This window comes from Mesocricetus auratus, unplaced genomic scaffold (genome assembly GCF_017639785.1).
Source record: "Mesocricetus auratus isolate SY011 unplaced genomic scaffold, BCM_Maur_2.0 Super-Scaffold_100009, whole genome shotgun sequence".
In the NCBI taxonomy this organism is placed as follows: domain Eukaryota; kingdom Metazoa; phylum Chordata; class Mammalia; order Rodentia; family Cricetidae; genus Mesocricetus; species Mesocricetus auratus.
Genome location: NW_024429193.1, coordinates 65,411,359 through 65,434,011, shown reverse-complemented (window position 1 = coordinate 65,434,011; position 22,653 = coordinate 65,411,359). Strand labels below are relative to the sequence as shown.

At 44.5% G+C, this 22,653-nt stretch overlaps 2 protein-coding genes across 5 annotated transcripts; both read left to right on the top strand.

Annotated features, from left to right (window-relative positions):
* Positions 1-43: 43 nt before the first annotated feature.
* Positions 44-12,246, top strand: CUNH1orf43 (chromosome unknown C1orf43 homolog). 4 transcript variants are annotated; one of them, XM_005080203.4, is made up of 7 exons: positions 59-370; positions 730-831; positions 5,858-5,975; positions 6,172-6,228; positions 8,536-8,702; positions 8,791-8,849; positions 11,762-12,246. In XM_005080203.4, the coding sequence occupies exons 1-7, from the start codon at positions 305-307 to the stop codon at positions 11,955-11,957; spliced, it is 765 nt and encodes a 254-aa protein (XP_005080260.2). In that variant the 5' UTR covers positions 59-304; the 3' UTR covers positions 11,958-12,246. The 4 variants fall into 4 exon arrangements, with proteins under 4 accessions (XP_021088701.1, XP_021088702.1, XP_005080260.2 ...); XM_005080202.4 differs by having other exon boundaries at positions 61-370; positions 6,175-6,228; XM_021233042.2 differs by lacking the exon at positions 730-831 and having other exon boundaries at positions 44-370.
* Positions 12,247-12,678: 432 nt separating this feature from the next.
* CUNH1orf189 (chromosome unknown C1orf189 homolog) lies at positions 12,679-16,522 on the top strand. Its single transcript, XM_013120623.3, has 4 exons — positions 12,679-13,177; positions 13,488-13,528; positions 15,221-15,350; positions 16,160-16,522. The coding sequence occupies exons 1-4, from the start codon at positions 13,133-13,135 to the stop codon at positions 16,259-16,261; spliced, it is 318 nt and encodes a 105-aa protein (XP_012976077.1). The 5' UTR covers positions 12,679-13,132; the 3' UTR covers positions 16,262-16,522.
* The last annotated feature ends 6,131 nt before the right edge of the window (positions 16,523-22,653 follow it).

Here is a 22,653-nt window from a genome sequence, read left to right as displayed (position 1 = left end):
GTGACTCCCGGGCGGCCTCCGCTTCCTGTCACTGGCGTAATTCCGCATCTGCACACCCCACTCTCCCAGCTTCCTTTGCAGGCGTGAGTCACGTGGCGGGGGTGGGGCGGAAGGCGCTGTGCTCAACTAGCGCCCCCATCCACCATGTTTTCTGGCCGATTCTAGCTCGGTTTTTTTCCGCAAAAAAAACAAATCGAAATGGCCGGAGAGCTCCAAGGAACCTAGGGGCCCTGGCTTCGGCTGGGCCTGGACTAATGCGCAAGCGCGACGGGAATATCCTAGCAGGTCTTCGCGGAGAGAGGCCATGGCGTCTAGCAGTAACTGGCTGTCGGGAGTGAATGTTGTGCTTGTGATGGCATACGGGAGCCTGGTGAGGAGATTCCCCACTCCCTTCCTGCTGTGGTGTCGGTCCCAGGCGAGACCCTCCTTTTCCCTGACTTCACTCCTCAGCCACTTGCTTTGTTTGTAGCTGTATGCATAGACTGCCTGAGAGCTTCAAGTCAAAGCTGCCCGCCCTGGCTGAGAACCCTCCCTCTTCAATTCCAGGGCCCAGATTACACGCCTCCCTGCTACTGGCCCTAGACCCACCCCCGTCCTTAGCGACCTGGCTTTGCCCCAAGTCTTATCCCACAGTATCCTGCCCTGGAAGCCTGCCCTCAGGGATTTTGAATGTTTTTTTTTAACTTAATTATTGTAAGTATTAAAGGTGGTTCTAATCTTTTTGGGCAGGTATTTGTACTGCTGTTTATTTTTGTGAAGAGACAAATCATGCGCTTTGCAATGAAATCTAGAAGGGGACCTCATGTCCCGGTGGGACACAATGCTCCCAAGGTAGGTCCTCAGGGCACACGATAAACCTGATTGTTTCGATATTTAGGAACAAGGAGATTTTCGCTGACTTTACAAGGTGACTTTTTCATATATTTTTAATGTCCAATTACTTTCATTTTTCCCCCTCATATATTAAGCAATAACTGCCTGCGGGCTTGACTCACTTGCTGGCTGCAGCTGCTCAACCTGTACTTTAAGAACTAAACCAATTCAACTGTAAAATGTTTCTCATACTCATCTTAAATTGCCAAGTGTTTCATGTTGCTTTATTTTAGCATGATATTGGGAATGGTTGCAATTCACTCCAGAGCTGTAAGAATAATTGCATTTGTAGGATTTTAAAGATGCCATAGTGCTTGCCTAGAATGCATAAGAGTCTGGGTTTGAGTCCTGACACTACAAAAAGGAAGAGGGGAAAACATTAATCACTTAGTTCCACCCTTCTTGTCAACCCTAAGGAAGAAAGCAAATTATCTACCTTTTTAATTTTGTTGTTCTGGGACTGGAAAGATGGCTCAGAGGTTAAGAGCACTGACTGCTCTTCCAGAGGTCATGAGTTCAATTCCCAGCAACCACATGGTGGCTCACAACCATCTGTAATGAGATCTGGTGCCCTCTGCTGGTGTGTAGACGTACATGGGGGCAGGGTGTTGTGTTCCTAAGAAATAAATAAATCTTTAAAAAAATTTTTGTTGTTCTTTGTTTTCTATTTTGAGACATATATGTATCCCAGGCTGGCCTTGAACTCACTATGTAATCCAAGATGGCTCTCACCATGTAACCTCAAAGCAGTCCTCCTGCCTGTGCCGTACAAATGGGGAAATCACTAAAATATATGAGTTCAAGGTCAGCCTGTTCTACAGAGTAAGTTCCAGGATAGCCAGGGCTGCACAAAGAAATCCTGTCCCGAAAAAAGAAAAAGTAAATAATGTTGGGAGTGGTGGTGCACGCCTTTATTTTTTTATTTACTATTTACTATTATCAGGCATACGGTGTTCTGTTCACATGCATGAGCGCACACTAGAAGAAGGCATCAGATCCCGTTATTGAAGGCTGTGAGCCACCATGTGGTTGCTGGGAATCGAACTCAGGATGTCTGGAAGACAGCACTCTTAACCTTCAAGCCATCTCTCCAGCCTGGTGCACACCTTTAACCCCAGCACCCAGGAGGCAAGAGGCAGGCAGATCTCTGAGTTGGAGGTCAGTCTGGTCTACAGAGCGATTTCCAGGACAGCCAGGACTACATAGATAAACCCTGTCTTGAAAAATAAAATAAAAACTGAATAATCTAGTAGTGTCTTAACTTTCTCCTTAAGTGATTTCCTTCTTTTCCTTTTTTAAGGAAAGTGTCTTCTAATGAAACTCTGTTTCTATTTGGGATATATAACTGCCACCTGACCTTAAAACTTAGATTTCAAATAGACGTTTCAAACCTAATGTACATAAGTCCAAAGTCTTAATGTGTGTTTGTGTGGAACCCAAGTGTGGCATCTCTGCCTTCCTTAGTTGCTCTCCACTTAATTTTGGAGACAGGGTCTCACACTAAGCTTGGAGCTTCCCAGTTTGGATAGATGGCCTGTGTTCATCTCCTTCTAAGTGTTCTTTGTTGGTGCTTGATAGATCTCCTGTATCTTGGTCTAGAGCTAGAAATCTAGGTAAACACGACATCGAACTTCTTAATCCTCCTGCTTTTGGCTCCCAAGTACAGATGTTACAGGTGTACACCTTCACTCCTGGTTTGTGTGGTGCCGGAGATTGAACCCAGGACCTGGTGCATATGCTAGACAAGCTCCCTCTATCAGCTAAGATAATATCCCCAGTTCTAAACCAGAATCCCTGATATCCCATTGTCATCCTCATCATACTTTTACTTTTTAGTAAAAGACAACTGACTTTATCAACATTTTTATGACTCTCCCTGTTACCAGCATCAAGCTCTACTTACTGAATTTTATAGCTTTGCACATGGTGTCACTGACCTGAAATGGTCTTCACTTGGCTGCCTCATTCATTCCTTTGTGGTTTTTTGAGACGATGGTCTCTTTAGCCCAGACTGACCTCTAGAACTCACTGTATAGCCAAAGATGGCCTTGAATTCCTGAGTGCTGGAATTACAGGCATGCGTGGAAATACCCAGGTCCTTAGCCTGGATCTCAGTTTAAAAGTTATTTCCTCAAGAGAAGAATGCGTATTGCATACTTTTTATTTTGTTTTTGTTTTTCTGAGACAGGCTGTCCTGGAACTTGCTTTATAGACCAGGCTGGCCTCAAACTCACAGAAAGCCTACTGCCTCTGCCTCCCAAAAGGCCTGAAACACCACACCCAACACATATTACATGTTTTTTAATTATTTGTTTTTTTGTTTTGTTTTTTGTTTTTTTTTTGTTTTGTTTTGTTTTGGTTTTGGTTTTTCGAGACAGGGTTTCTCTGTGCCTTTGGAGGCTGTCCTGGAACTAGCTCTTGTAGACCAGGCTGGCCTCGAACTCACAGAGATCCGCCTACCTCTGCCTCCCGAGTGCTGGGATTAAAGGCGTGCGCCACCAACGCCCAGCTTATTTATTTGTATTTTATTGATGTTTTGCTTGCATATGTCTGTGTGAGGGTATTGGATCCCCTGGAACAGGAGTTACAGACAGTTGTGAGTTGCCATGTGAGTGCTAGGAATTGAACCCAGGTCCTCTGGAAGAGCAGCCAGTGCTCTTAACCTCTGAGCCATCTCTCCAGCCCATCTTTTTCTATTCTTAGGGTACCTTGAATTTCTCATAACAATGCCACAGTTGTCGTTAATGTTGGTTAAAATGTGCTTCCTTTTTCAGTAGACTATAAATCTCAAGATTTCTGACACTTAGGAGATGTATCTCAATGATCACTCACATTAGGTCCTTCCTTGTACATGCGAAGGATGTAGTCAATAATTGTTATTTAGTGAAAAATAGGAAATGGTAGAACTGTGCTAACACGTGATTCCTTTCTTCCTAGAGTGTGTTCTTTCCTTAACTGGTATGGTTTCCCATGTGCTTATTCTGGCATAGTGGAAAGACTAAAGGAAGATGCAATGGACTGGAATGTCAATAGTGCTCTTTCCACTTGGTCATATGAAAGGACACAGGGGTTGGTTTCCAGCACATGATGACAAATTAAAACTTAGCTATTTAGTAGCTTCTAGACTACATGATGTCAAAGTTCCTTTAACTTATACATATGTGTATGAACATATACATGTAGAGGGGGGAGGGAGAATCTAAATTCTTATCCATTGGAACTGAAAGTATAAATTAATAAAACCACGTGGAAAAGATTGGACATTATGTAGTAGAAAAACATATAGCTATCTAATCCTTGGCCCAAGATTCTGAAGATTCTGTCCTAGAATAGAACAAATTTCTTGGGCTCCGGCATCCTCTAAGGTTAGAAGGTTAGACAGATTCAAAACTGATAGTGTTGGTTGCTTCTGAATGTGTGAGGGCTGGCACATTAAGTAATTTTTAGTACTTCTTTTCTTTATCTTGACAAAGTCTTACTCTGTAGCCCTGGCTGGATTGGAACTTGATCTAGCCCATGCTGACTTAGAACTTGAAGCAACCCTCCTGCTTTAGCTCTCAAAGTCTTTATGGCACACCAGGTGGAATAGTCTACAAACTTTTATAGATCGTATACATACACGTTTCTTTATACATTTTTAGAGTGGATTATAACTTCTCATAGTTCATTTTTTTCTCAATTCAAAGAAATTTTTTTTTCAAGACAGGGTTTCTCTGTAGCTTTGGAGGCTGTCCTGGAATCTCAAACTCACAGAGATCTGCCTGCCTCTGCCTTCCAAGTGTTGGGATTAAAGGTGTGAAAGTTCTTTATTAACAAGATTCTAAACCAGAAATAATGTTGGTATTCAACTTTAAAAAAATTCTGACCGAGTGGTGGTGGTCCACGTCCTTAATCCCAGCACTGGAGAGGCAGAGGCAGGTGGATCTCTGTGAGTTCAAGGCCAGCAGGGTCTTTAAAGAGAGTTCCAGGACATTCTCCAAACTTACAGAGAAATCCTGTCTCAAATAAAAGACAACAACAAAGAACTTTCGGTGGGGCAGCGGTGGTGCACACCTTTAATCCCAACACTTAGGAGGCAGAGGCAGGCAGATCTCTGTGAGTTTGAGTCCATTCTGGTCTACAGAGTGAGTTCAAGGACAGCCTCCAAAACAATACAGAGAAACCCTGTCTCGAAAAACCAAAACATAAAATAAAATTCTGGCAAGTTAAAAGATCTGGCTTAGGGGTTGCTGAGATGGCTCAGCGGTTACAAGTTCTTGCTATCCAACCATTAGGACTGGAGTTCTGATTCAGCACCCATGTTACAAACCTGGGGCCCCCTGTACCCTTGTAACCCAACTCTGAAGGTGGCAGAGACTAAAGGATTACTGAGTCTTGCTGGCTTCCAGTCTCCATGAGCAAATGCAAGGTCTTGGGTTGGGGCAAGGGTGATAGGGGAAGGGGCTGGAGAGATGGCTCAGAGGTTGAGAGCACTGGCTGCTCTTCCAGAGGACCTGAGTTCAATTCCCAGCACCCACATGGTGGCTCACAACCATCTGCAATTCAATCTGTTGCCCGCCTCTGGCATGTAGGCAGAACTACTATATATGTAGTAAATAAAAAAAAAAGTGATAGAGGAGGACATGATGCGTGCACAACCACTCAGTTGCATGTACAACTCACATACACATACAAACACACGTCTTAAAAAGCAAAAAGACAGGTGAGGTAGCATGTTCCTTTAATCCCAGCACTCAGAGGCAGGTGGTTCTCTGAATTTGAGGTCAGCGTGGTCTACATAGCGGGTTTCAGAGCAACCAAGGTATATAAACTATGTCTCAAAAATCCAGAGAGAAAGAGAAAGATTTGGCTTTGAGATGTATGCTAGAGAATCCCAAACCCATTCTTAGATTTCATCTTTGTTTACAGGCTCTGGACCTATTACAGATTATCAGGGAGCAGAATACAAGATAATGATGCTGTCTTGTTTCCTCTGAATGCACAGGACCTAAAAGAGGAAATCGATACTCGACTATCCAGGGTTCAGGACATCAAGTATGAACCCCAGCTCCTTGCAGATGACGATACAAGACTGCTGCAGCTGGAGACCCAGGGGAATGAAAGTATGTGACAGGGTCTTGTGGATTTTCAGTGAGGAGATCCACAGTTTTAGAACTCCTATAACAACCATCTGTAGTCTTCAGTTACTGAATATATGCCACATATAAGGAGGCACTTTGTTAATTTACTGTAATCTTGGGGTATTTTGAAAATAAAAGCTGAGACTAGTTTTTTTGTTTTGTTTTGGTTTTTTCCCAGCAGGTTGCTACAACTATCTGTACAGGATGAAGGCTCTAGATGCCATCCGTGCCTCTGGTAAGTTAGCTAATAAGGGGGGCTGAAGAGATGGCTCAGCGGTTGAGAGCCCTGACTGTTCTTCCAGAGGTCCTGAGTTCAATTCCCGGCAACCACATGGTGGCTCACAATCACCTTGAATGAGATCTGGTGGCCTCCGCTGGCATGCAGGCAGAAGACTGTATACATAATAAATAAATAAAATATTTTTTTTAAAAAGGTAGCTGATAAGGGGTACTCTAGAATCTAAACCTAGAGAACAGAATGATGAGCCACCTTGTTAAGATTTGTCCTTTTGTACATCATGGCTACTAGGAATTTCCTATAGTTTTGAAAGTAATAGAATAAAAGAAATCAATTTGGGTATCCAGGTGTGGTCGTGTATGCCTTTAATTCCACAACACAGGAGACAGACATGCAGATTTCTGTGAGTTAAAAGCTAGCCTGGTCTACGTATGGAGTTCGAGAACATCTAGGAATAACTACATAGAGAGATGTTTTCTCAAAAAAAAGAGATAAATCACCTTGGATGATTAATTATTTGATTTTTCGGAATAGAGTTTCCCTCTTAGTAGCCCTGGCTGTCTTGGAACTCACTCTGTAGACCAGGCTGACTTCAAACAGAGATCCACCTGCCTCTGTCTCCCAGATGCTGGCATGAAAGGGGTGTGCCGCCACAATGCAGTGGTAAATTAATTTTTAAATTTGGAAATCGTTACAGTGTTTCCAAGGATGACCTTGAACTTCTGAGTCTCACCTCCCAGTGCTGGATTATGGGCATTTTGCCCCCACACCCAATTTATTTTGGTGCTAAGTACTAAACCCAGAACTCTCTGTGTTTGTTTTGGAACCCGGTCTGTAGACCAGGCTGGCCTGGAACTCACAGAGCTCCGCCTGCCTCTGCCTCCCTAGTGCTGGGATTAAAGTCGTGTGCCACCAACACCTGGCTTACACTCTGTTCTTTTTTTTTTTTTTTTTTTTTTTTTTTTGGTTTTTCAAGACAGGGTTTCTCTGTGGCTTTGGAGGCTGTCCTGGAACTCGCTTGGTAGTCCAGGCTGGTCTCGAACTCACAGAGATCCGCCTGCCTCTGCCTCCCGAGTGCTGGGATTAAAGGGGTGCGCCACCAACGCCCGGCTACACTCTGTTCTTAATTACTATTTTTATGCTGTATGTATTGTGTGACTGCATGAATTTATATGTATGCAGATGGACGAAGGGTGTCAGATTCCCTGAGATGAATTCTGTGAGATTGTAAGCCTCTAAACCCAGGTTTACTGCTGTTAACTGCTGAGCTTTCTCCCTAGGCCCCAGGTTATGGTTGTGGATTTTTTTTTCTTCTTCTGAGACAGGGTGTAGCTCAGATTGGCCTTGAACTCAGCATCCTTCTGCCTTAGTCTCCCAAACGTTGGAATTACAGGTATGTGCCAATGCACAGCACCTAGCACTTTATTATGTTTTTAAAAGTTTTTCTAGCCGGGCGGTGGTGGCGCACGCCTTTAGTCCCAGCACTCGGGAGGCAGAGGCAGGCGGATCTCTGTGAGTTTGAGGCCAGCCTGGTCTACAAAGCAAGTTCCAGGATAGCCTCCAAAACAATACAAAGAAACCCTGTCTCGAAAAACCAAAAAAAAAAAGTTTTTCTACTGAGACAATTGTTTTCCCACAAAAGAATGATAGCATCTGCTTCTTCACAAAGTCCACTAGAGACAATTAATGAGTCTTTTACATTATATGACTACTTATCTATTTCTGGGCTGGAGAAATGGCTCAGAGGTTAAGAGCACTGGCTTCTCTTCCAGAGGTCCTGAGTTCAATTCCCAGCAACCACATGGTGGCTCACAGCTATCTGTAATGAAATTTGGTGCCCTGTCCTGGCGGAGCACTATCATATCTTAAAGCCAAGATAGCCAAATAGTATGGAATAAAAGGATGTTAATGCATAGAGCTTAAAATTGTGTGGCCACATGGGCATAGCTGTATTCCTTGGGTCTCAATTCTATTAGAAACTATTTTCAACTCATTCATGTCATTAGACATAGTATTTTATTAGTATATATTAACTTTGCAAAATAGAAGTTTCATGATGATAATTGAGGATATTTTTGTAACTTTTTTTTGCTTTTTGAGACAGGGTTTCTCTATAACCCTGGCTGTCCTGGAACTTGCTCTGTAGAATAGACTGGCCACAAACTCACAGAGATCCACCTGCCTCTGCGGAGGCAGAGGTGTGTGCCATCACTAGCAGGTTTATTAGAACTATTTCTACGTCTGGAAAATTAACTAGAAGAAAGGAAAGGTAGATGAGGTATCATTCTCCTGTTGTCTTCTCAGAGATCCCATTTCATGCTGAAGGTCGGCACCCCTGTTCTTTAATGGGTAAGAATTTCCGCTCCTATTTGCTAGATCTACGAAACACTAGCACTCCTTTCAAGGGCGTACGGAAAGCCCTTATTGATACCCTCCTGGATGGATATGAGACAGCTCGCTATGGGACAGGGGTAAGTTGGACAGTCAGTTTTTCCTTCAAAGAACTAAAGGGATGGAACGCTCCAGACAAAGACTGATTTTTCCTTTCTCTTTCCTAAGGTCTTTGGCCAGAGTGAGTACTTGCGTTATCAGGAGGCCTTGAGTGAGCTGGCCACTGTGTGAGTATGGTGGGGGCATGTCAACGAGGGCTAGTTAGACATAGAAGTACAGTGAGAAGGATCACAAGGTCTAGGCCAGCCCACGATACATAGCAAGACCCTGTCTCTAAACAAAGTAAATATAAAATAATATACAAGTGGCCAGGCAGTGGTGGGAGGCAGAGGCAAGTGAATCTCTGAGTTCAAGACCAGCCTGGTCTATAAGAGCGAGTACCAGGATGGACTCCCAAGCCACAGAGAAACCCTGTCTCGAGAAACCACACGCGCATGTGCATGCACGTACACACACACACACACACACACACACACACACACTCGAATATAAAAGTGCTAAACTGTTCTCAGAGAACTTACCAAATTAACAAGCAGATATTTTGTACTACAGGCTAGTAAGAGAAGCTTCTGTTTTGTATGCATATTTTGGTTATTTTTGTTTTGTTTTTTGTCTAGCCCTCTAAAATGTCAAAATGGTCTGAACATGGTGATGCAGGCCTGTAATATCAGCACTTAGTAGGGAGAGGAAGGCAAATCTCTAAGTTGGAGAGCAACCTGGTCTACATAGCTGATTACTCGACACCCAGGACTACATAGAGAAACTGTCTGAAAAAAACAAAACAAAAGGTCTGGAGAGGTGGCTTAGAGGTTAAGAGTACTAGCTGGTCCTGCAGATGACCAGGATTCAATGCCCACCATCCATATGGTATTTCACAACCATTTGTAATTCCTGTTACAGTGGAATCTGATGCCCTCTTCTGGCTTACACAGGAACCTGGCATGTATGTAATGCACAGACATACATGCAGCTAAGACATCCATACACAGTAGATGAATAAATCTTTGTCTTTTTTTTTTAATGCCAAAAATGGTATAGCTAACAAAGGAATGAAATTTTTCAGCACATAAGGATTCCCTCTGTTCTAGGATCCTCTTTTTATGCCTTGGTCCAGTAAAAGAAAGAATTAAATTCCGCCGAATTTTTATTTAATCTGCCTTCCCCCCCCCCCCCCTTTTGAGACAGGGTTTCTCTGTGTAACAGCTCTGGCTGTCCTGGAACTCACTCTGTAGACCAGGCTGTTCTCACACTCACAGTGATCTGCCTACCTCTGCCTCCCAAGTACTGGGATTAAAGGTGTGCGCCACCACCCAGCAAGGCCATGATTTCTGATACCCCAAAAACAGTTCCACCAGCTGGAGACCCAAGTATTTAAATATGGGAGCCTATGGGGGCCATTCTCATTCAAACCAAAATAACATACAAAGCTAGAAAAGAGTATTTGGTTCGTAGGTTAGGCAAGAGGTCTGGACAGATGACTCAGTGTTTATAAGAGTGCTTGCTGCTCTTCTAGAGGCCCAGAATTTAGTTCTCAGCATCCGTGTCAGACAGTTCATAACTGCTGCAACTTAAGCTCCAGAGGATCCAACACTACTTCTGGCCTCCAAGGGCACACACAGGTAGCCTACATTCACACAGACACACATAAAGCAAAAATAAAAACAAACCTTTCTGAGCTAGAGAGATGCTTAGCAGTGAAGAGTACTTCTTGTGGAGTACCTGAGTTGACTACCGCTCACATTGGGTGGCTCATAGTGGCCAATCCAGGTGATATGACACTAACTTCTGACACCTTTGGTCTCCTGCACATGTGTGGTGCACATAAACTTGTAGGTGCATACACACAAATAAAAAATCTTGAAAGAAGTTAGGCAGGAAACCTGTTAAAATTAACTTGAGGCCAGCACGCCTTTAATCCCAACACTCTTGAGGCAGAGGCAGGAGGATCTCTGCATTCAACGTCAGCCTGGTCTACAGAGCGAGTTCCAGGACAGCCAGGACTACACAGAGAAACCCTACCTCAAAAAAAAACCAAAAAGGGAAAAAAATCACTCAAAAGATACATGCTGATTTCCCTTATATGATCTAAGTAGTCAGAATCAGATGGGATAGAGAATAGTAGTTGCTAAGACCTGGGAAGGTAAGAAAGCATTATTTAATCAACATAAACATTTGTTTTATAAAATGGAAAGCATTTTGAAGACTGGCTGTACAACCTTGTGATTAAAACAGTATTGAAGCACGTACTTTAAAATAGTCAAGATGCATTTCCAGCCAGGCATAGTGGCACACACCTTTAGTCCCAGTACTTGGGAGGTAGAGGCAGGTGCATCTCTGTTTGAGGCCAGTCTGGCATACAGAGTGAGTTCCAGGACAGCAAGGACTACATACATAAAGAAACCCTGTCCAGGAAGCATTTCCTATGTATTTCATTAGATATTTTCTTGCTAGAGCCAAGTGTGACAGCCCACTTCCTGTAAGGCCAACCTAGTCTGCATAGTAAGACCCTTTCTTTCCCTTCTCCCTCCCCACACCTGGAAAAAAGAAAGGATTGTGATGGAAATAAGGACTTAATAAAGTTTTTTTTCCTGTCATGCCTAAATTCTCAAATGGTTTTAGTATTGAGTTGTTTGGGTTTTTTGTTTGTTTGGTGGGAGTCCCATTTTGTGTGTGTGTGTGCGCGTGCGCGCGCACAAGCACAAGTACTTTTACACTTATGAGTATGTAACTGACAGGCAAACTTGTTATATAGACCAGACTGGCCTTGAATTTGTGATCTTTCTGCCTCCTGAAATTACAGGTGTGTGCCACCATACCTTGCTTAGTAACTAGTGAAATACGTAAGAGACCATTTTAGTTTCACTTATAGAATGGATTTTAAGATTTATTTTTTAGTTTTAGTTACGTGTAAACATATGCAGAGGTTCTAGCCTAGAGCTAGTTACAGTCACTTGACATGGTTGCCAGGAATGAACTCCAGTCCTCTGGAGGAGTAGTGTATGCTCTTAACCACTGAGCCATCTCTCCAGCCCCTTTGTGCTAGTTCTAATTCTATTCATATCTTCTGTGTATTCTTCAGAGTCAAAGCACGAATTGGGAGCTCTCAGAGACAGCACCAATCAGCAGCCAAGGACCTAACTCAGTCACCTGAAATGTCGTCAACAACCATCCAGGTCACATACCTCCCCTCCAGTCAGAAGAGCAAACGTCCTAAGCACTTCCTCGAGCTGAAGAGCTTTAAGGACAACTATAACACATTGGAGAGTACTCTGTGATGGAGCTGCAGATGCTACCTGTGCAGCCTTTGAGCTATGTGACTCTGCGGGCCAGACTTTACCAGCCAAAGCTTCTGTTGATACCAGAGTTGCTTCAGAGCTGTGTCTGAAAGGTCATTCCCCAGCCCTTTCTTAGAGGCATTTGCAAACACTGGCTAAGACATCATTATCTCCCAGTAGCAATGTCATTAATGTTTGTGTCAAAGCCTCCTTGAAGATCTTCACTTTTTGCTGTAATTCACTTACCCTGTGCAGTACTATTTAGTCCCAAAGTACAAATTGAGATGTCCTCTTTGTCTACCCTGTTGCACTCAGTTGAATAGAAATATTTGGGTTTAGAGATCTCAGATTTGATTGATGGAAAAGCCAGGCATGTCCTCATGAGGAGGGAGGAAGTGGGTAGAATGTCTTCTGGAATGTTGGTGCTCCATTTAAACCAGGTGTATTAAGACATGAACATGACTTTCTTGAAGTGGAAGGATCTGTCCTGCCTTCACCCAATACTGTTATGACAATTACAAGGGAATGTTCTGGCACTTGGCATAACCTATGCTGAGATGGAGAGACAACATGAAGTAGTTTTCTCTAATGTCAACATATTAGTCTCGGTTTACAAATTATTTAATAAAATTACTAAAAAATTTTTTTTGTTTTCTTTTAGAGACAGAGTTTCTCTGTGTAGCACTGACTACTGTCCTGGAACTCACTCTGTAGACCAGGCTGGCCACAAACTCACAGAGATCCACTTGCCTGTGCCTCCAATCCTGGGATTAAAGGATGGTGGCACCACCTCTAACCATGAATCATTTCTTTAGAATGGGCTTTAGAACAACAGACACTTGATGTGCGTCTGTGTTTCCCTTACAGGACACAGGGTGTGAAGCTTTGCTGCCAAAAACTGGTTGGACTGTGTATGTGGATCTAGACTTTGCAGGTCGTCTGAAATCCTGAAATAGGGTCTGTGCGGCTCATCCTCATAGCCTGACCTTGTCACTAATAGAAAACTAGAGAACCAGGATTCCCTTTAGGTCACCATGGCAACAGGCCAAGTAGCCAGTCAACTCCCAGGACCAGGGTCATTGTTGGACGCCTAAACGTTGCTATGACTACTGAAACCTTGGTGACCAAACTAAACAGAAAGAAAAGCCTTCTCAGTGGCCTCAGAAACATCAAACATGTCTGTAGATACGTCTGCGGAAAAAATGACAAAATTAGAAGAGGTATGCAGAGTTGGAAGGAGGGTTGGAAGTTGGAGGAGTTTCCCCTGATGTGGTTTCCAGATGGGTTTACAGCATTCCTGAGAAAGGTTCGGTGGAGTGCAGGGGAGTTAGCAAAAACAAGAAACTATTTTTGGAACAGGAACTGTTCACTAATGTCCCACTCTGACCCCTATCTTGTATCTTCTGTCTGTTATGAGAAATGTACAGCTTTCCCACTTCCCCCTAGGAAGCTATGTCATTCATCAAAAGTAGGTACTGTGCTCAGATTCTAGTAATGAAGGCAGATGAACAGAACCCACTTCTATTACAGAATTTGCAAAGAGACGTGGCACTTAAGAAGATGGTCAACAGGTAATCTGTGTTTCCATCTCCTCCCATCGGTTTGTCTTTTCAACTCTCCTCTCCCTGAGCCACCACCCAAGTCATCTCTCCTTGGGGGACCCCTCAAGAAAGAAAGCATGGAGCAGACGGGCAGCCTTGTTCTCAGAGTAACCGGAGATGAGCTTGTTAATGACTAATGCATGACCCCGTTCCTTTCTGTTCCTGCTTCCCAATCTTTGGGAAAGGCACAGTGTTTATTCTGCCTTTCTTTTTTCTTTCTATTTTTTTAAACATACTCATATGTTACTTTCCTAGCTTTGTACTAATTAAGTAGCAGGTATTTCAATAGTTGTTGAACAACTGACACATACTCAGAAGACTGAACTGCATATTTCACCTGCTAAGACTCTGACTCTGGTGTACTGGGGTATTGAATCCAGGGCTTTGTGCATGGAGGTGCTCTACCACCAGCTATACCTCCAACCCCGAGCTTTTTTTAAAAATGCTGGCGGAAGCAGGGCATGGGGACTCATACCTATAATCCCAGTACTTGGATGAGCCTAGGTTACAATGTGATTGATACACTCTCAAAAAGCCCCAAAGGGAGGCCCAATATGGTGGGTGGTATATGCTTTTAATCTCAACACTAGAGAGAGCAGAGATAGGTAGGTCTCTTGAGTTTGAGCCCAAACTAGTCTCCATAATTCCAGGGAACCAGGGTTATATAGTGAGATTCTTTAAGAGGTAGGTGGGGGTGGCACAGGAAGCTCACTGGTAGACTGCCTAGCATGCACAGAGCCTTGCGCTTATTTCCCTGCATTCAGGAGATACAGATAGGAGCATCAGAAGTTCAGGGTTAGCTACATAGTGAGTTGGAGACCAACCTGGGCCACTTGAAACTGTCTTTTTTTAAAAAAGGTAAATGGCGCCGGGCAGTGGTGGCGCACGCCTTTAATCCCAGCACTTGGGAGGCAGAGGCAGGCGGATCTCTGTGAGTTGGAGGCTGGGCTGGACCGACAGCCTCCAAAACAATACAGAGAAACCCTGTCTCGTAAAACCAAAAAAAAAAAAAAAAAAGGTAAATGGGCATTGGTGGCGACCACCTTTAATCCCAGCACTGGGGAGGCAGAGGCAGGCAGATCTCTGAGTTCGAAGCCAGCCAGAACTATACAGAGAAACCCTGTCTTGAAAAACATAAGGTAAAGGTTAGGAACTGAGACCCAGTTTCTTTTTGTTGTTGTTTTGTTTTCTTTTTTTTTTCTTTTTCTTTCTTTCTTTTTTTTTTTTTTTTTTTTTTTTTGGGTTTTTCGAGACAGGGTTTCTCTGTGTAGTTTTGGAGGCTGTCCTGGCACTCGCTCTGTAGACCAGGCTGGCCTTGAACTCAAAGAGATCCACCTGCCTCTGCCTCCCGAGTGCTGGGATTAAAGGCGTGCGCCACCAACGCCTGGCCCAAGACCCAATTCTTAATGACCTAGGTGACACAACTTTCATTTTCCATTTGTGTGCACTGTAATAGCTGACAGCTCTACCTCTTGTTCATGGTATGATTCAGTAACAGCACTTAACACACTAGATTCTAAGTCAGTTCTAACTACCCTTTCAAGAGCTTTGCAATCTTCTGACAGTGGTAGAGGTTCTGATCACAAAGCAACCACATTAGTAAGAACTTGTCTCTACCCCTAACTCTCACCTATTTAATCCCCACCCCTAAACCTGGGACAGGTGGTCGAAGTCACATACTCACTGCATGTGGCAGATGACATTGGACCAACGGAGAAACCTGTATGCTACCCTAAGGATGCAGGATACTATGGAGCGGGAATTGGCACTGTCGAACAAACAGCTGCTCATGGTGAGTTCTAGGAGGACAGCCTGGAGTCTTACCTCTTTCCTGATCTACACCCCTGCCAGCTGGAATAGCGAACTCTTCTGTCATGACTTAACGGTATAGTTTGCCTCCAAGACTTTTCATGATTTTTCATGATTTTTATCAAAACATTAACATCAAATGCCAAAGCTCTGTCAGTAAGTGATTTTTTTAAATTTGTGCATTGTTTGCAGATGGCACTCCTTGTTTAGTTTTGGGTTTAATGAAGTTTGGTTTTTTGGGAACTTTGGGTTGAGTTGGGTTTTGTTTGAAACAGTCTCAGTGTGTTCCCCGAGCGGACCAGGAACTTGCTATGTAGACCAGGCTGGCCTTCATGAACTAAGAAGTTATTTATGTACTTTATGTATTTATTTTTGAAACAAGGTATTGCTCTGCATCCCAGGATGGCCTGAAACTTGCTGACATCCTGTCTCAACTTCCCATATGCTGAAATTATAAGCATGTCCCATCTCACCCAGCTGTAGGTGACCAGTTTCTGTCCTAATGCTTACTTTGCTCTTTTCATTCAGCTTCCCTTCTCCACCTGGGGTGCCTTTTAGTATCGAGTAACTGGCAGGTTTCCTAGTTTATGGTGCATTCTCATCAAAATATTTATTGACCAATGAGTCTTCACCCAAGGGTGGGGAAATCAGATAGGCTTCCCTCCCCTGATTTACTCTTTTCTACTACCTCTTTTTATGATCCTGCTAAGCCCGGGTCCAAGGGAATACAGGGATGGGGAAGGCAACCAGAGACTGAGATGAGCATTAAAGAGCCAACTGCCTCCCTACCAGGTCCGGCAAGCTGCCTTACACCAGCTGTTTGAAAAGGAACATCAGCAGTACCAGCAGGAGCTCAATCAGATGGGCAAAGCTTTCTATGAGGAGAGACTGTGACACCACCTACCACTGCTCTTCCATCATGCTACCAACCCAGCCTCTAGTCTCTTCCGTGAGCTTCCCAAAGCACCTGGACTAGGACTTAATACTCCCCCTCTTTCTCTTTGTTATATCAACGCAATGTTACCTCTGAAAACAAGAGTGACGCCTTGTGGTCAGCAAGGGATATGCAATATTGTAAGGGGAGAGAATGCACAATGTCTTTTTTTTTTTTAATCTGATTTGGTTTAACAAATAAAGTATACTCTTAAAAGTTTAGAGTTAGCCGGGCATTGGTGGTGCACGCCTTTAATCCCAGCACTCGGGAGGCAGGCAGATCTCTGTGAGTTCGAGACCAGCCTGGACTACCAAGCGAGTTCCAGGACAGCCTCCAAAGCCACAGAGAAACCCTGTCTTGAAAAACCAAAAAAAAAAAGTTTAGATTTAACCGGGCAGTGGTGTCACATGCCTTTAATCCCAGCATGCAACAGAGGCAGGCAGATCTCTGTGAGTTCGAGACCAGCCTGGTCTACAAGAGCTAGTTCCAGGACAGCCTCCAAAGCCACAGAGAAACCCTGTCTCGGAAAAAAAAAGCTTAGATTTAGACCATGGAGTTTATTATCAGCCCTGAGTCTTGGTTTGTTCATGGCTGCCATAATTTTACTTCCTAGATTCTGACCACTGCTTTTGTCCTGGCTGGTTTTGTGTGTCAACCTGACACAAGCTAGAGTCATCAGACAGGAAGGAGCCTCAGCTGAGAAAATGCCTCCATGAGATCCAGCTATAAGGCATTTTCTCATTTAGTGATCAATGGGTGAGGGTCCAGCCATGGTGGGTGGTGCCTTGCCTGGGCTAGTGGTCCTAGGTTCTATAAGAAAGACTGAGAAAGCCATATGGAGCAAGCCAGTAAGCAGCACCCCTGCATGGTCTCTGCATCAGCTCCTGCCTCCAACTTCCTGCCCTGTTTGAGTTCCTGTGCTGACTTCATTTGTTGAACAGCAATGTGAAAATGAAAGCTGAATAAACCCTTTCCTCGCCAACTTACTTTTTGATCATGGTGTTTCGTCCCAGCAACAGAAATGCTAAGACAGCCTCAGACCTTGGTTTCACTGATATTTTCTGAATTCATGGACAAATAGCTTTTAACATGGCTATTAATTTATAGGCACTGTGGTGCTTGAATATGAGGGGGCTGAATTTTATGCTTGAAAGTCATCTCATTGTGAAAACATGAATTAGTCTCTTCTAGGCTTGAATTCCTACTCACACTCTATAAAACTGAAAGGGTTCCATACTTAATTCCTTCAGGCATTGAGTGTGCAGTATAGCAGGCATTAAGTATCAAGTGGTGGGCTGGACGGGCTGGAAAAAGTATGTCCATTCTCAAGGTCTTTGACACTGAAAATCCTGGAAAGTAATAACCTGTAGGCCCCGGGAAACAAATGACAGAGATCCCCATTTCACAGTAGCTGCTGTGAGAATATGTCCTCTGATGTAATTTCTAATACTCTCACCAGTATTGTCACTGGTCACTCATCTGTGCCATAGGATCTTTCCTACCCTCAGCTTCGTGTGGCTGTGTCTCCACTGCAAAACTCATTCCCTCCCCCTCCAGCCTGTCTCTATCCTTAGTCGATCCTCAAAGCCTGCATTTTCATTTAGCTGTCGGAAGCTACTTTCCGCCCCTCCACTTTCTCCACCCAGGAAGACCATGGAGAGGCAGCAGATACAAAGAGATCAGTACAGTCTTCAGGTGTAGGGTCAGGTATAGGGTCACAATATCGGACCCTCTTCTGGAGAGGACAGACCCAGCTAGGACTGTCTTCAGGTTTCATCAGGTAAGTAGGCAGCAAGCACAAGCCCAGTGATTGGCCGAAAACAGCCTCCCATTTCCCTGGAATCCAGACCCTGGCTTGGTGGTCCTGTGGTTAACCACACCCAGCTCCATGCCATTGTTTCCCACACTTTTCCCTCTGCCCCCATCACCGCTGCTCCCTAACCCCTCGTCACTAGTAACCAGCCATGAATACCTACATCAAACGAAACGGAGCTCCCAGGCTGGTTAGGAATGCAGGCTCTGAACAGTAATTACAGATGGAGTGTGAGTTTTGTAGGAGATGAAGCCACAAACACCTCACCTGGATTTGACAACACATAAGACTGAATTTCCATTCCTTCTGTCTGTTCCTGGCCTGTGTGAGTCTGATGTAAGCCATCCTCACCTCTCTCACGTCCTTCTTTCTTACCTGTCTCCCAGGCGGCCTGCTTATTCACAGGTAGTATGGCCTTGACTTAAGAGAATAATGGACAGATCTGGTTTTCAGTCTCTCCCCTGCCCCTTTTGGGGTGGCCCGATGCACATTTTAACATTGGGGGCTGGGGTGGGGCAGTTTCCTGGAGAGATGGCTCAGTGGTTAAAAACACTGGCTACTCTTGCAGAGACCCCAGATTGGAGTCCTGGCATCCATGTGGCATCTCACGATTGTTTATAACTCCAGTTCCAGAAGATCCAGTGCCCTCTCCTGGCCTCTGCAGTTACCAGGCATTCATGTGGTAGACAGAACACCCATGTCCATGAAATGTTTTTTTAAAAATTTAAGTCTCACTGGGCGTTGGTGGCACACGCCTTTAATCCCAGCACTCGGAAGGCAGAGGCAGGTGGATCTCTGTGAGTTCGAGGCCAGCCTGGTCTACAAAGTGAGTTCCAGGACAGCCTCCAAAGCTACAGAGAAACCCTGTCTCGAAAAACAAAACAAAAAAAAAACAAAAAAAACAAAAAAAAAAAATTTAAGTCTCGGGCTGGAGAGATGGCTCAGAGGTTAAGAGTACTGACTGCTCTTCCAAAGGTCCTCAGTTCAATTCCCAGCAACCACATGGTGGCTCACAACCATCTGTAATGAGACCTGGTGTCTTCTTCTGGCCAGCAGGCATTCATGTAGGCAGAACACTGTATACATAATAAATAAACAAATAAATAAATCTTTAAAAAATGTTTTTTAAAAAAAATTTAAGTCTCAATTTTGGTTGCTGATTTATAAAATGGAAACAATCTCTACCTTATTGGGTTGCTGTGGGAACAAATCACACTTAATATATAATAAACAAAGCCATAACACTATATTACTACTCAATGATACTTTCCTTATTTCCACTCCTACTACTCTCTATAACCTTTTTTTGTTTCTCTGTTCATTAGGACTCGATGGATGCTCCACGTCCTCTGCCTGGGTCTCTGACCTTGGCCGGTTACCTCAGGGCTTGTCAGGGCCGTGCTGGCTCCATTATTGGCAGGTTGGCTCATAATCACACCCATCTTCCCTGATCCGCCTGCCAATTCCATGTGTGCTCATCACATCACTCGATTGTGCCCCTGATGCTGCCATAGCTGATGTTACACCCTGGCCTTGTGGCGTAGAAGGACTGAGACCTATTTGAAATAGCTGCACAACAAACAAACAAAAACACAAACCCCACAGAACTCGGGGAGAAGGCACGGCAGGTAAAGGTACTTGCTGCCTGCCAGGCCTGATGACCTAGGACTGACTGAAGAGCCCACACGGTTAAAGGAGACAACAGACTCTTGGAAGCTGTCCTCTGACCTCAACAAAGGCACAACGACACAGCCACACACGAAATTATACAAGTGTAGTTTAAAGAAGAGAAGGGGGGGCTGCTTTTGTCAGGCTCCATGCTTCGTCCTAACTGTGCCATCCAAAGTCTTCCTCCACACACCAATATTCCAGTCTTCCGTCGTTCCTCTGTGCCCTAAACACTAATGTCTTCAATGCTTCTTGATCTCTCTAGACAGGGTCTTTCCATGTAGACCTGCTGTCCTGAGCTCACTATGAAGACCAGGCTAGCCTTGAGCTCACAGATCTGCCTCGAGTTCTGGGATTAAAGTCACGCACCGGGCTGGAGAGATGGCTCAGAGGTTAAGAACAATGGTTCTGAGTTCGATTCCCAGCAACCACATGGTGGCTCACAACCATCTATAATGAGATCTGGTGTCTGTTTCTCACATAAAGTTGTGTATGCAGATAGAACACTCATATATATAAAATAAATAAATCTTTGAAAAAAAAAAGTCACGCACCACCATCACCTGGCAAATCTCCCATTCTTGCTAGTTAGTCCCCGTCCAGCCTCTTTTCTTCCTCCTCTGTCTTCCCATTGTAGCCAAGGCTTCAGGGGGAAAATAACAGAACTTGAATGGTGAGAGTTAAGAGTAAATGGAGGCCAAGGATGTAAATCTTCCATATACGTGTGCACACAAACACTGGGAACCACAAAAGAGAAAAGACAATGTCACAAGTGCCTATCTTGGGACCTAGGCCCATTTGTTAGTCTTTCCCTGGAAGGCAAGTGCCACACAATTGGAATTGACTGAGCATTGGGACAAGCTATTGATCTAGACCAAAGTCACCGTGGAGTGGGTGTGTGTGGGGGGGAGATGTCAGGGTTAACAAGAGCAAGGACACATGGAACTTGCCTGGGGACTGATAGAAAGTGTCCTCCCACCCTCACTCCACTTCCGTACACGTCCCCTACCCTCCATGCAGCTATAACTCGGGGTCCTTTCTGCCGCAGTGACCGAAACAGCCACCTGCCAAATAAATGGTGCTTTATAGACCCAATTCTCTCTGAAAGGAAAGAAACTAAGAGGAGGACCAGGCTGAACCCCTGTGAAGGAAGAGCCTTGGAGAAGCCAGCCCAGGGACTCTGATGACAAAAGACTGCAGAAAAAAAGGGAGTCCTGGGGGCTACAAGCCACTTCCTGGCAGAAGCCGTTCCCTCCTGATTTTGGTCTAAGCCTTAGTTTCAATGTAGCCATGCAGGAGACGCTGTCTGGAGCCCAGACTGGAGCCTGTGAGTGAAACGGCTTTTCTGTTCTGGACATCCAATGATAACTTGAAGGCGGTTGCCTGAAGGACGTGAGGAGGAGACAAAGCCCGAGATGTGGAAAAGGAGCAGCCCAGCTTTTCAGAAGTTCCTGTGACTACTGCTTACAGCCCTAGGAGCCGCGAAGTTGGTGTCCACATCTGGGAAGGTTAGAAGTCTGCTTGGAACGGGAAAGCAGAGTATATACAAACCCCTAACCCTGCCCCCCCAGAAGGCCTTGGGCAGCTCAGATGGCACTGAAGGGCAGGTGGCAAAGCCGTTGGGGAGCTGTTGACACTGGTGATCCTCTGGAAGCTGGTGCTGTCACACAACAGGGTGAAGCCCCACGTGGGAGCTTTGGGAAATAAATGGTAAGTGCCCGGATGTGGAGCCCTGCCCAGTGTTCTTGCTTTAGGCAAACATGGTCCAGCAGACCCTGGACACAGTGGAGGGAGGGTTGTGGCAGGAATGGCATGAAGGACAGATGAGCAAGAACATGTTTTGGGAGGGGAAGAGCAAGGGTCAGTGCCCTTGGAGAAGATGGGTTTCCATCTGTACATGACTAGGCTCTGAATTGTCTTCCCTGACCAAAGCTCGCCTGCCTGCTTCTGTGTGATATGTTTGATATTGGGTTGTTAAATTGGGAACCAACTAAATGTCAAACATATTCTCACAGCAGTGAGGAGACTTGGCATCACCCCTCTGCCACGTCAGTCCCTGGGCCTCTGAGAATCTACCTATCTTCTTTTTCTGTTTGTTTGGTTTTTGTTTGTTTGTTTGTTTTTGGTTTGTTTGTTTGTTGTTTGTTTTTGAGACAAAGTCTCTCTATGTAGCCCTGGTAGCCCTGGAACTCACTCTGTAGACCAGGCTAACCTTGAACTCACAGAGATCCTCCTGCCTCTGCCTCCTTGTATTAAAGGTGTGTGTCACCATGTGCCTACTGTCTTTTGTTTCTTGGGTTGCTTTGTTTTGTTTCTTGAAATGCTGGCAATTGAACCCAAGGGACTCACAGATGCTAGGCAAGAGCTCTACCACTAAGCTATAGCCACAGCTTGTCTGTGGTTTGTTTTACTGAATTTCTCTCCACAACTTCCCTGAAAGAGAAGTATCTGGAGCCCATGTTAACCTGGAAGGCTCACATAGAAGTGGGAGAAAGCTGAGGGCTGGAGAGATGGCTCAGAGGTTAAAAGCACTGACTGCCCATCCAGAGGTCCTGAGTTCAATTCCCAGCAACCACATGGTGGCTCACAACCATCTGTAATGAGATCTGGTGCCCTCTTCTGGTGTGCAGACAAAATGGAAGCAAGATATTGTGTTCATAATAAATAAATCTTAAAAAAAAAAGAAGTGGGAGAAAGCTGAAATTTAGGGATCAACTCTATAGAGACAGAGACAAAGATAGAGATATATTTGCCTCTTATAGTAGAGAGGATATAGCTTTTTTTTTTTTTGGTCCTGTATTGCCCTCTTCCCTATTTGCCCATTTTCTTTCCCTGGTTCTCTTTTGATCCAGATCCCCCTTTCCTTGGCCG

Excerpts from the sequence above, each read along its gene's own strand:
- CUNH1orf189 (XM_013120623.3), top strand. The coding sequence starts at position 13,133 with ATGTCTGTAGATACGTCTGCGGAAAAAATGACAAAATTAGAAGAG. Across the intron at positions 13,529-15,220 it reads CTTAAGAAGATGGTCAACAG|GTGGTCGAAGTCACATACTC; the intron begins GTAATCTGTGTT and ends AACCTGGGACAG. Across the intron at positions 15,351-16,159 it reads CGAACAAACAGCTGCTCATG|GTCCGGCAAGCTGCCTTACA; the intron begins GTGAGTTCTAGG and ends CCTCCCTACCAG.
- CUNH1orf43 (XM_005080203.4), top strand. The coding sequence starts at position 305 with ATGGCGTCTAGCAGTAACTGGCTGTCGGGAGTGAATGTTGTGCTTGTG. Across the intron at positions 371-729 it reads TGATGGCATACGGGAGCCTG|GTATTTGTACTGCTGTTTAT; the intron begins GTGAGGAGATTC and ends CTTTTTGGGCAG. Across the intron at positions 832-5,857 it reads TGGGACACAATGCTCCCAAG|GACCTAAAAGAGGAAATCGA; the intron begins GTAGGTCCTCAG and ends CTGAATGCACAG.